General features: G+C 33.6%; 1 protein-coding gene across 1 annotated transcript; it reads left to right on the top strand.

Moving 5' to 3' along the window:
• Window positions 1–4,924: 4,924 nt before the first annotated feature.
• LOC134246202 (DNA polymerase delta subunit 2-like) lies at window positions 4,925–11,955 on the top strand. The gene is made up of 10 exons (XM_062728524.1): window positions 4,925–5,141; window positions 6,897–7,018; window positions 7,298–7,421; window positions 8,105–8,225; window positions 8,556–8,751; window positions 9,056–9,136; window positions 9,426–9,583; window positions 10,067–10,194; window positions 10,703–10,804; window positions 11,767–11,955. The coding sequence occupies exons 1-10, from the start codon at window positions 4,925–4,927 to the stop codon at window positions 11,904–11,906; spliced, it is 1,389 nt and encodes a 462-aa protein (XP_062584508.1). The 3' UTR covers window positions 11,907–11,955.
• The last annotated feature ends 2,065 nt before the right edge of the window (window positions 11,956–14,020 follow it).

Below are 14,020 nucleotides of genomic sequence, written 5' to 3'. Positions count from 1 at the left end.
TTTTAAGTTACACGACATCCGCCGCCCCCCCCCCCCCCGCCTCCCCGAAAAAAAAACACGAAAAACACACACACACACATACAAACTCACGAAATAAGTTTTTTTTTAGCTTTGTTGCTCACTTTATTGCTTGTCAAAATAGTTTGGAGTCAGAAAATTCTTTGGACTTTGTGTGGACTGCCCCCCCCCCCCCCCCCCCCCCCCCCCCCCCCCCCCCCGAAAAAGTTCTTAAATCTGCATATTGGTATTAATAAGATCTTTGACACTAGCATGTCTTTTAATATGGGAAAGAGATCAAGAACGTTTCTTATGCTCAAATACTTGCAACAACTGACCTTCCAGGTGATAAAAAGAATTTATTTTCCCTACACAGTGGTCTAAAAATTGATCGGGAAATTCCAAATTGCAACAAATAGTTTTGACATTATTTCTTTTTTATGTATAGCTACGAAAGTACTTTTTACAACAAAAAAATCCCAATTTATACGGCTGGTAATGTTTATTTAAGCCGGCTCCTATCATTGCTTTTGGCTAATATTCCAGCGAATGTAAATAAGATGACATGAACTGCTTTATGAGTACATAATATTTAATCACTGATTCATACATGTGTCTTTCCTGATATACTTTATTTTATCAAATAAAATATACAACATGACTGTCTTCATATAGTCATGTTGTATATTTTATTTGATAAAATAAAGTATATCAGGAAAGACACATAATAAAACAATAATTTTTTTTTCAATTAATACGATGATGTTAACTTCGAAGTACAATATTCAATTTTGTCTCTTTTTCTCAAATATATGGAGTCGGTAATTAACTATTAGAATTTTGAAAGAAGTTTGTCAGCTGTTGCAAATATTTGAGCATAAGAAAAATTCCCTAATCTCCGCTTCCTATCAGCACACACACACACACAAACATCTAATAAAAACAAACATTGAATATGCAAATACAGAAACTTTTCGAAGGGGGGGGGGGGTGTCCACACAAACTCAGAAAAAGAAGTTCTGACTCCAAAATATTTTTACAAGCAAAGAAATTGAACAATCAACCTCAAAAAGCTATATATATGTGTTTAATTGGGTCTGGGTCGTGTTACTTAACACAAAAATATCGTAGAGTACGTAAAATCATATACATAGACTCCGGACTTCAACCCTCCTTTTAGATCCGCACATGTAAATACTAGTATCTTTCAATATGATATTTAATAAAAGTCAAAATTTAAAATTCATTTTGGCAGCTAATGAGCTTTTGTGGAGGATCAGACCGGCCATTTCAACTTATAATATTTGAATTTTTGTATGGATACAAGCAAACCAAGGGAATTCCAATCAAAGAATTTTCTGACTCCAAACTATTTTGACAAGCAGAAAAGTAAGCAACAAAGCTAAAAAAAAAAACTTATTTCGTGAGTTTGTACACGTGTATTTCTTTTTTTTTTTTGGTGTTTTTTTTTCGAGGGGGGGGGAGGGGGGGCGGATGTCGTGTAACTTTAAATAGAAATATCATAAAATTAACACAATCTCCGGACTTCGAACCCCCCCCTCTTTCTATGGATCTGCAGAAGTGAACACCGGTAAATTTCTACATGGAATTTAATAAAAGTCAAAATTTAAAATTCATGTTGGAAGCTTTTGTTGGAGATCAGACCAGCGTTTTCAACTTATAATTTTTGTATGGATACACAAGCAAACCAAGGGAATCATGTATTTGGATGAGTATTACAAAGATGAGTTGTACAGGTTATTGTTCATATACTATCAAATGGCAGTCATTTAAATGGAAACTTTAAGATATGAATGCTCGATGTTTCAGTTTGAAAGTAACTTATTGTGTGTCCCATATCCGTTTTAGTGTTGGTGTGCCCTACATCATTTCTGAAAACAAAATGATTTATACTTTTTTCTTGGATAATTAAAGCATAATAAACTATTTAAAAAATCAGGATTTTTTAAAAATATTAGTTCTAGTGTAAACGCGGAAGAATAAAATGTCTAGTTCATCTGAACATGCGAATAATTGGTCGAATTTTAAAAATGTGTACCCCACATCCCGGTTTTTTCTCACTTGTTTTCAAACTGTGTCGAAGTGTTTGGAACAATAAGATTCTATCACGAGCAAACGTACATTGTCTATTGTAGTTGACGTTCTTTGGCATACTTTAGGCAGGATACTGATTTAATATTCATTCTTTATAAATGCAAAAATATCAACTTCTTACATCGAAGCGGAGCATTTGTCCTCCATTTTTGTGTGTCCTAATCCCGTCCGATGACGTAGATTCTCCGCCGTGTGGACACAAATAAAGTGATTTAATCTCGCATTATTTTTTTTCTAAGTATGTGTACATATTATATAAAATGTTTTAAATCTGGATACATCATGTAGTCCGGAATAATTTTCAGCACTGGTCGATCAACTGTCTGATAACACATCTGTATAATTTATCCACTTCTGAATGCCCTACAGTCGTAGAGACGGCTGTGAAGGATTGGAAGGTGGATTAAATACTAGTATGCAGATTAATTGGTTAAAGACAACTGCAGAACTGTAGCTCCATATACGAAAAAAATATATTAACAGACCAGTAGATATACAAAACGATAGTATAGTTGATAGGAGTCAAAGAAATATTTTGAAATCGATTGAGGTAAGAATTTGGAGAAAAATAATCTAAAGATGAACGCAACTTTTTAAATAATAAGTGCTAATCTACAAATCCTAGATCTAAATATGTCCTTGAGAACGTGTCATCCGTTTTAGAGATAGCACCAATTTTGGTACTCCGTGTTTTAATTTAGCTCTTTTGCCACGGAAGATATACCACTGAAGTTTGCGTGAATTAGTTAAAAAAATACTTAAAAGACAAAATGTTAAATACTGATGTCCCCGTATGGCAGCTTTTGGCGAAGTTTCTAAATTGCAAGTCAAACTCCCAGGTCAAAGGAAGAAAAATATTGTTTTTCTGCCAAAGGAAGGACTTGTCTCTATAATTTGTAAAAAAAAAAAAATATGAAAGACCAAGCATTTTACCATTCAAAAGTTTATATGTACAGGATATAAAACTTTCTAAAAAGCGGGCCAATCTCCAAGGTCAAGTGTGAAATTAATGGTACCCAGAGGAAGGGTTTGGAAATGTTAAGGCCCTAGCACCAACTGTTCAAAAGGTGTGGCTATATAATTTTTTTCAAAAGAAGATCAACTCCGAGATGAAGGTAAAAATTGTTGGTATCCAAAGGAAGGTCTCTCACAAGGAATACGTCTGTGAAGTATTCGTATGAAGAATCATAATGGGGCTCCGTTTTAATATTTTAAAGGTATTTTCTGATATCAAAAAATCATTTTATAATATCAGAAATTCGATTTTTTGAGAAGAAAAATCGTTTTCTGATATCAAAAATCATTTTCAGTTATCAAAAATCATTTTCTGATATCAAAAATTCACATTTCTGATATCAGAAAATAAAGAAGATTTTATGATAACAAAGATTCGAATTTCTAATATCATAAAATCATTTTTTTTTCATATCAAGAATTCGAATTTTGAAATCATTAAATGATTTTCTTATATCCGGGCAAAAAAATCGAATTTTTGATATCAAGATCTATTTTTTGATATCAAAAAATATAATATCTCTTTTTGATATCAGAAAATACCTTAAAATTAATATTAAAACGGCGCCTCATAGAGTTATGACCAAAAATAATGTTTTAATGGGGTCTAGCTGCAGAACTGTAGCATTGAAGTTTAAAGTATCTGTCTGAGAATCTGTCACTGTGTCCGTTCATTTTTTTTTTTCGGAGTTCTGCAGCTCAGTAGTATCGGGTACATACATGTGATAATTTCTAGACCCAGATACTGTACAGCAGCCTTCAAAATACTGGAATTTGGGTGAAAATACTGTACATTGCTAACCAAAAAACGGTACAAAATATCGACCAAAAAACAATGTAAGGTGTTTATTTTTTAATAATAAATTTCAAATCAATGTTCAGGTGCACCACTGCATAACATGTATTATGATTTAATTATTTTTCATTTCGGCATAAAACTAAATTAATAATAGAACTTAGTAAAAAGTACAGTGTTTAAAAACACTTTATTGTATGAATCTGGTCGTTTCCATTCAGCTGCATTATTAAAATTGTACTAAAAATCATTTCTCTTAATCTGTGTTTAAATAGACAATACGAATGCCTGATCAAATAATGGATGAATTTTCGTTTGGCTGTCACAAAGTGTCTCCGATTCTTGTGAATGGTGTTTGCTTTAAAATGTCTTTACTTTTACTAAATTACAGTTTAAAAGAATCCTTGATAAACCTGTCCTATTAAAAAGCAATCAGCCAAACAAAATGCTTTGATATCTCCTAATTACGATGTAATTATTACGGGAATATTTCACACCTTCGTTCATGCTGTTTTGTTTACATTTATCAAGGGCAGTAAGTCACGCATACTTCGAGATTTCCGGTGTTGCGAGAGCGGGAATGAAAGAAAAATGGCGGTTTTCGGTAAACATTTCAAAATACGGTACACATTTTCATTTCCCGTGAATTTTGTTGTACCGCCGGGACACCGTGATGGGGGTCGAAAAAACGGGACATTTCCTGTACCGCCGGTACATATCACATGTATGCGGGTATGTAACCTTAGAAAAAAATTCAAAAAATCAAGACCTCCAACATAATTGTTCCGCACGAAACATAACCCACTATACGATAACATTATGTGTAACTTTGTGTATTATCTACATTTTTTCTAGTCTGAAATTGGACCTAAATAAGATTTGTACGAACGAGTTACTATAGTACGACTTACTTTTTTGTCCATTGACATTTGTACCTCACTACACGAAAGAGTTCTGGCGCGAATGGAGATAAACATTAACAAGAAGTGAAAAACTAAGAAAATGTTTGAGAAAAGAGGACATGACCACTCTAGTGACTTATTGTCAAAGCCTCAGCAAACACATACAAGATTTGAAAGACAGTCGGGCAATTTTTCAAATTGTTCTGAAAGGTTTTTATTGAAGGATAGGACCTTCAATAGACAATATGCACATCTTTATGCAGAAAGGCTTTGGGAAGTTCGTCCAAAAGTTGAAATTGCTGCTAGAAAAAAATGGGGTATTGATCATATTTTACATTTGGCCTAATGATAAGCTAGTAGAAGTAACCCATTTGCTTCATAAACTTTGATATGATAAAAGCAGAGAATAATGCTATTTTGATGTATGTTTAATAATATGTTTTACGGTGTGACCATTGGGGCGAGCGCAGTTGTACCATCAAAAACACTTGAGATCAGCCACTTCGAACGTCAAGCCACACTTGACATCTCGACTAGCTGTGACATCAATGATCATACGACGTCACAAAGCTCGTCAGAGCTTACAGAGATAGCCGAGCGTCTGATTGAAACTATAGAACTAGTGCAATTTTTGTCGAAAAACATTGCAGAGTTATTTCTTGTTTCTTTGAAAGATTTCTACAAACTGAAAGCCTGATATATGCATTACGTTATTATTTTATTTTATTTATTCGGCAATATTCGTGCAAAGGACATTGGGTAGTGCAGGAATTCTGGGAATGTTGCACAGAGAAATTTGGCTGACATATGTACAGATTTCAATCTGAATTTCCTCTGTTCTTACTCTATTGAGCTCACTTCGCGATAACGCTCGCTATAAAGATATATGTTTTACGGTTGACCATTGGGGCGTGTGCAGTTGTACAATCAAAAATACAAGTTTGTTACATTGATCAGCCACTCTTCAAACATCAGTCAAGTTGCACAAGACATCTCATCTTGCTGTGGCATCACATGATCGATTAATGCCATTGAATGGAGCTCTACAGAGCTTACGAAGACAGACGAGCATCTGGTTGAAACAGTAGACCTAGTGCAATTTTTGACTATAGAAATTGTACAATATATTTCTTTTGCTTTTCAGATTTTTAAAAACAGAAAGCCTTTTATTTAATTTATTTATTCACCATTATCGCATGCAATCCTGGAAGTAAAGGAATTCTGTGAAGGTTTCACTCAAAAATTTGCCTGATGTATGAACAGATTTCATTCCGAATTTCCTCTGTTCTTACATGTTAGTCTATTGAAACGAGTGTTGCCAAGTCGCTCACTGTGCTAGCTATGAAAATAATTTGTTTTTGGTGTAACCGTTGGGGCAAGTGCAGTTGTACAACAAAAACACAAGTTTGTGACATTGATCAGCCACTTCAAACACCAAGTTGCACGAGACATCACGTCTTGCTGTGACATCACACCACATTAAAGCTCAGTCCCCACATAAGAAAACAAAAAGAGAAGGCACTGATCTACATTATTGGACTTTAAGGGGAGTGGACGGGACCGTAGGGAGCTATGGTATAAAATTTCGTTGCAAAAGCTCAAAGGCTTCTTGAGATATTGTGCAGAAAAAAGTATTAAAACTGTCTTAGTTTTTATAAGAAATGATGACCTTGACTTTTGACCTCAAAATCAATAGGAGTCTCATTTAAGGGTGTAGGGAGTTATATAAAATTTTGTTGCAAAAGCTCAAAGGCTTCTCGAGATTACTTGAAGAAATTAAAGTGTTACAGAAAGTCAGAAATACAGACCAAAATTAATATCCCCGATTTTCAGTTCAGGCGACAACAAGCATAAACAAACCTTCATACTTTTATAGGTAAAAATGTGTGCATGTTAACACTTTTAAGTTTATTTTATAAACATGAAGCCCATAATTATATGGAACTAGTCAAATTTTGAAACTAAACAGAAGACTATACATTCAACACAAATACCTTTTTTTAAGTCCAGGTGATTTAATCTCTGTGCATTTGTAGCATGTTCTCTCATTTATGATAATTGGAATTTTGTAGGAAAGGATATTTGTATAAGGAAATTACATGAACTGCAGAGTGATGAAACCTGCGTTGTCACTGGGACTCTGTTCAAACACATGGAACTGAAGCCAAGCATTTTACAGGAAATCAGTGAGGAGGTAAAATATAGCTTATAATTCTCTTCTTTCATCTTGCTATATTTTGAAATACATGTACACTGTATCTGCTCATAGTTAAAGAAATGTCAAAAGTTTAAAAAGGTACAAACCAAACAAACAATTAATATATTGATAATAAAAAAATAAACTTTTCCATTATTTTAAAAAGATAAATAGTAAGAAATTTGGTCAATATGTCTATATTTGTATTTTTATGTGTATTTTAATAAATAGTAATGACTATTTTATATTTTAATGACTATATTTATATATATGTAGCATAATTTAATGCCCCAGCCCGTGAGAACTAAGTTTGTGGATGACTCAGACAAGCTGTACTTGGAGGATGAGCTACAGAGAATTATCCTGGTGGGAGACCTGGACGTTCAGACGGCCGTCACAGGTTAGGATATAGTTTCAAGTCCTGAGTTATCACATGTACACATAACAAAAAGTAGAATCTGTTTAAATTAAACATTACTAAAATACATATACCAAGATGTAGAATACATTAACATGCAACTTTTTTTGTACATTAAAAATATAGCTGCAGAAGTGTAGCTCTCTTCTTTTAAAAAGAAAACACTATTGGGAAAACCCAAGAGTTTCAGATCCAAGCATATGTAATAAAAAAGGTAGCAGCAAAACAGTTGTCGTAAATTGAAGGTTTTTACAATGCTTGGATCTGTAGCTTTTAGGTTTGATGTCAACAAGATAGCTACAGTTCTGCAGCTAATTAAGAATACTGGTTATTTTTTTTATAAATTTAGATAGGTTATGATAGCATGATCATTTATTGAATACTTTATTAATTTTTGCCATGTTATTAGAACTTATTTCAAACTACTGCAATTTTAAAATGTTTTGTTTATAGAACACAATAAATTAGTTTATGGCATCTTGTGTTCATTCTCTTACCATATATATAATTTATTTAAAACAATGCCTTTTAAGAGTGTTTTGTTCTTGGAAGGCGAAAAAAGTTGGGGGGGGGGGTAAAAAAAAAGTTTTTTTAATGCATTTATACAGTTTCAATTTGAATATTTCAACATTATAATTTTTTACAATAATTTTTGTCTGATATAGGTGTGATCATCGCTGTTTATGGTAAAGAGCCAGATGATGACCGTGGAAAGTTCCACGTGGAAAAATACTGTTTCAGAATGTTGAAAGAGCAGGTCCCCAGACCCATCTTAGAAAAAGACAAGTACTAAGATTTTTTTCAGCCTTGTTTCCCTGCTTTGAAAATCTTTGCCCTGATTTGTCAGTTTGGAAGATTTGATTGAGTTTATTTTTTTTTTTCATTGGTGTGTCATTAATATGAAGCTTTTAGCAAGCTTAAGCTTAAATGTTGTGGAGGGTAACAATTTGATACAAATTTTAGAAAGAAAACTTATAAAGAAACTGGTTTCTTGATCATTAAAAGTAACAATATTTTATATTTTAAAGTCTTTTTCACATGATTTAAAAAAAATAAGTTTTCTTACCAACATTTTATTTTGCTAATTTATGTAAATTTTTCATGTTATTCTTTCAGGTATTTGATCCTGATCTCAGGACTAGAGTTGGGCAGTAAGGAGGAACAGAGCTTCACCCTGCAGCTCTTTGTTGACATGGTAACGGGGATGCTGGGTAATAGCCAAGAACAAGGTCATTGTTCGGAGATTTCCAGAATCGTCGTCGCTGGAAATTCCTTGAGTTCTAGCACACAAGACAAGGACAGTTTGCAAAAGGTAAGACATGAAGGGATCATAATTTTAGGTTGTCTGAAGAATACAAATACAATCAAATGTTGTTCAAACAAGTTAAGACTGAGGAAAAGTTTATGATAGTGAATAGAAAAAAGTGCTTGGGATTTCCCATTTGCATCTTCCCCGGTACTAACATTACATTTGAGACATCAGTGTTCGAGATACTGAAGTTAAACTACAATATGTTGATAATACTCATGTATAACACATAAATATGTTATATAGGGATGTTAGTCTCAAAAAGAGGAATTTTTAGGTCTTGATTTAAACCTGTTTTTGTTTGCAGGCAAAATATCTTAGTAAGAAATCAGCTGCTGGGAGCGTGGAAGCCATAAAAAGTCTGGATGATGTCTTCACACAACTGGCAGTAAGGCTTATCTTCATTGTTTTAGATGACAGCTGTCTTCACAGTTTTCAGTGGATTGTCAATATTTTTTTCTGTGATTTAAGTTAATTTTACAAAACAAATTGTTGGAACTTGTTCGTTCCTTCAAGGCTTAATTAAATAAATGTAATCTTCTATAAAAAGATACTATATCATAGTTAAAGTTCATAATCTCAGAATTTTTCGTATGAACAGTTTATTTTTCAATTGGCTTATTTATTATGAAATTTCAAACAATTTATTGTAAACTTTTATTATGTGCTATTTTTAGAGTTCAGTTGATGTTGATTTGATGCCAGGGGAATTCGACCCTGCCAATTACACCCTACCCCAGCAGCCACTTCATAAGTGTATGTTTCCCCAGGCATTACGCTATCCCACCTTTCAGACTGTGACCAACCCTTATGACTTCACAATAGAAGGGGTTAGGTTGGTAAACATACATTGATTTGAAATTTAATAAATATAGAATGGAAAATCTGTGAAAGATCTTGAGATGAAAATGTATATGTACCATTTACATGTATATATACATTGCAGAAGAAAAATACAATTTTGAACATACTGGGTAATGTATAAATTAGTTGAAATTTATTAGGGAATGAGAATTGGGGACATCTGATTCTATCTTATTGATGATGATATCAAGATGAGCTTTTTAAGCTTATGTATTTAAATCATTGAATAATATACAGTAAAATTTGGTTACAGCAAAGTCCTTGGGACCTATGAAACTACTTCCTTATATCCCTAATTCGTTATATCCATGTAAGGAATTCATTAAATATTTTATATATAGCTGGGGATCCAAGATAACTTTGCTATATCTATGAATTTGCAATATCGTGTAATTACTAATTAAGATTTTCTGTAAAGGTTAAGAAATTAATTGTTTTTCTTGTTCGTTTACAGGGTACTTGGAACATCTGGCCAACCGATCCAGGATATCATTAAATACAGCACCAATGAGGAACCACTCGACATCCTAGAGAAGAACTTGGAGTGGGGGCATCTAGCACCCACTGCTCCAGACACACTCGGTAGATTGATTCTTTTTCTTGTATAAAATATCATTGAAAAGAATTGAGATTTTTTTTCCATGTTCACACTGCATGTACTTTCATTTGTGGAAAAAACATGGGCAATTTTTCATTTGTTCAACATTGTTTTAATACAAAGTATCATTGAAGGAATGAATTGAAAATTTGTTCATGTTTATTTTTTTTTTTCCATGTTCACACTGTGAGTACGCCCATTCATGAAAAATTATTTCATTTGTTTGTCATGCCATTGGTGTAAATACTGTGCCTGTAGTAGCCATTTTGGAGAATTTTAGTCAGTTCAATAACAGTGGATTTGCACTTCCTTAAATAATATTAAAAAGTTAACGAAAACTTTGGTTTCTTTTTTACATTTATACATAGTTTGATTCAAAAATAAAAGTGACTGGGATTGGGTATAGACAAAGCCTATTTTAACTCTCTCCTAGGTTCCTTTATAAAGTAAATGTAGGTCTAAATGTTTGGAATCATTTTGAATCCTTTCCAGGTTGTTATCCCTTTTACAAAGAGGACCCCTTCATTATTGAAGATTGTCCACACATACTGTTTGCTGGAAACATGACAAAGTTTGACTCCAAAATGTTCAGAGGTAAGTCACGTAGAGACCCCAAAATAGTGTACACTGATTCTATTCGTAGAAGTTTAAAATTATCAGTATAATTGTGCTGTTTACATGATCCATTCATATTAGTTTGTTTATTTGTGTTTTCATTCAAACTGCACATTTCTCACATGAAAATATCAATTTAAACAATTGAATTACCAGAAGATTATTTAAGACTCGAAGTTTTCTACCTTCAATTCAAGAATCTATCTTAATCCAGAAAAAATCACACAGCCTAACTTTTGCTGGTGAAGGGCATCTTGGCGTGTGATTTAGTCGTGCAATGACTTCTGACCCCCTACAGCAAAACTCGTTTAGTACGAACACGGATATAGCGAATTTACGGATATAGCGAAGTCATCTTGGATCCCCAGCGTGATAAATTTAATGAATTTCTTATACGGTTATAACGAATTACGGATATAGCGAAGTAATTTCATAGGTCCCTGTGACTTCGTTATAACCGAGTTTTACTGTACTAAGTTCATACAGAATCTTCAATAGGTTTATCTAAGAATATTTACATTTCCAAATAAATTTCCTTAAGACTCTTTGCAAATAGGAAGACTTTTGCTTTTTTCATGAACTTCCATGGATGAGCATGAATATCTCCTTGTTACGTCATAATACCGCACTTGACGTCAAAACTATAGTGCAAACTGTTTTGCTTTAAAAATGACAGTTGAATTGCTTAAATTCTGTGGGAATTTGTGAATGAATTTATTTTTTGAAGATTCATGAGATATATGAACTACATGGATGATGCTTCTTGAAATATGCCAGCGTGAAGTGTTGTAGTTCGTAACCTCATGAATCTTCAAAAATTAAATTCATTTCTTAAATGAAAATACAAGTGTATTTGCTTTTGTAGAGCATCTCCTACTCCCCTACTAAACATTTTAGATCCATCCCTCAGTTTTTACTTAGCCTAACTTTTGCTGTTGTAGGGCCTGGAGGACAGGAGGTTCTTCTGGTGAGCGTTCCTCGGTTCTCACAGACAGCTACAGCAGTGATGGTCAATCTCAAAACTCAGGACTGCCATCCCATTCAGTTCTCAGCCTCCTTTACATCAGAACCCAATAGATAGCAGTAGAACATTTAGATCTATTTATATACAAAATTAAATGTAAAAAATATGTGTTTTTGTTTTTCTTTTTTCAAATGAGATTTAGCTGGGTCTGAAGTGATTGGATCAGACAGTATCTGTATTGTCTTGATATTGGTCGTGTATGAGATAAATTGTCTGAAAGGAGGATCGTAAGGGTGTGTTGATGTTTATCAATATCCACTAAATAGTATCAAAACATGAAGTCATAATGTTTTCAAAAAGTTATCTTGAATACAACATTGATTACATCACCATTGCTTGTAATCAGGAAAATACAATATAACTAAATACTAATGATTACAAATCAGTCTGTAATTGATTACAGTGTGATTACTTGTTACATCCTTGATGTTTATGAATGAATTAATGAGATGAAAGGAATACAGGGGGCATTAGAAACACACATCAGAAAGGGATTCCTGAAATGTGTTTATAAAAGTGAACTTTGTTAATCATATGGGTACAGAAATCATTTCTTAACAGAAATATGTAAAACAAAAAGCCTATTGGTCACATTGCTCATCTGTCACACTGACTAGGAAAAGACAGAAATCGGATCAGTATTGAAAAATTAATGGGGGGGGGGGCAAAACTTGAATTTCCACTACCTCAACTTATCATGGCTTCCCCGTTCTTGAGCAGAACCGATTCATAAAGACTTTTTCCCTATGTATTCCTATCTACATTGTATTTAAAACTAGGATCACTCATTGTGATCCCACCTTAACCACCCTTAATTTGAACCTTGGTACTTGAGAATCATGTAGAAGTAAAATAATTAGGATTTACTGCATTACTTCATTTATTTTAAATAGGGGAGATAGATCCATTCAGTGCTAAAGAAAATGAATGATTTTTTCCCTCTTTTTTCAAACATTTATGAATAATTCTGGTAGATTTCCTTGTGAAAGTTGTCAATGAGTATTTAAAGTTACACAGTCATTCAGGGACATAATACTGAGTCATGCAGGGTGTGAAATGGAAATCCGTATTGGGAGTCATACAGGGTGTAAAATGGAAATCCATATTTGGCGATGCCAAGCCAAGTCCCAATATGGATTTCCATTTCACACCCTGTATGACTCCATATTAGGTCCCTGACTGACTTGTTATGAATTTATCCCGCTGAAGACCTTTTTAAATATTATAAAATATATGTGCATATAATGAAAATATCAAGTTTTAATCCAATAAAACTTGACCTTGTGACCTTGACTGTTACCTATATACTGAGTACTAAAAATAGCTTTTATGGACTTTTGCCAGAACTTTTGAATCGTAGGAGATAAAGACTTTATATTTGTTATGCATACTCCACTAATAAAGTTCTTTCAAATGACACCAAGGGCAATGACCTTGTGACTTTGATTGTGACCTATTTGCTAAAAATAGCCTTTTCAAACTTTGTTAGTACCAGGGACATAGTGTTTACAAACACATCTTGTGGCTCGAGCTCTTTAATTCTATTGGTATGCGCAATAATTATTTATTGCTCTTTTCAAAATAGTTACATTTAATGTCACAAATCTGATTTATGCAGCAACAAATCTTGTAGAGAGTGAGAGAGCAGTTAAGACCGCGGAACATTAACTGGCAAAATTGGAAATATACAGCTTACGTCATTTCTATCTGTTACAATCAAAACATTCAGTGATAGACAGCGTAATGGGCGGGTACAATTCGACGCGGACGTTTGGAAAACATCGGATTGAAATTGCAGATCAAAATTCATTTTCAATCCACCCCAGCTACGCTACAATTCGACGCGGACGTTTGGAAAACATCGGATTGAAATCAATCGGAGTTCCTCGGATGACTCGTACCTCGCACATAACCTCGGACGTCAACGGTGATCTTCCATCTTGCTGATTCAGTCATGTGATCTTATTTGAATTTCGTTCAAATATTTTACTTTTGAAATCCGAGTTACTTTGATGCACGCCCAACACTGTGTTCTTGCTTTCAAAGAATACTAACATTTGGTTGTAATTAATACGAGAAATTACACAAATAATGAATTTTTTCTATGAACTTTAGGCAGAGCGAAATATGAAATGAGTGACAAGGCAGTTTCCGGCGGAGAAATGTAGCGA

This window comes from Saccostrea cucullata, unplaced genomic scaffold (genome assembly GCF_032062105.1).
Source record: "Saccostrea cucullata isolate Sc308-1 unplaced genomic scaffold, CSIRO_AGI_Scuc_v1 ctg205, whole genome shotgun sequence".
NCBI lineage: Eukaryota > Metazoa > Mollusca > Bivalvia > Ostreida > Ostreidae > Saccostrea > Saccostrea cuccullata.
The sequence above is the reverse complement of the archived record's forward strand: the minus strand, read 5'-3'. Positions and strand labels throughout refer to the sequence as shown.

Coding starts and splice junctions, on each gene's coding strand:
- LOC134246202 (XM_062728524.1), top strand. CDS start 4,925: ATGTTTGAGAAAAGAGGACATGACCACTCTAGTGACTTATTGTCAAAG. Junction 8,752..9,055: donor ACAAGGACAGTTTGCAAAAG/GTAAGACATGAA, acceptor TTTTGTTTGCAG/GCAAAATATCTTAGTAAGAA. Junction 9,137..9,425: donor ATGTCTTCACACAACTGGCA/GTAAGGCTTATC, acceptor TGCTATTTTTAG/AGTTCAGTTGATGTTGATTT.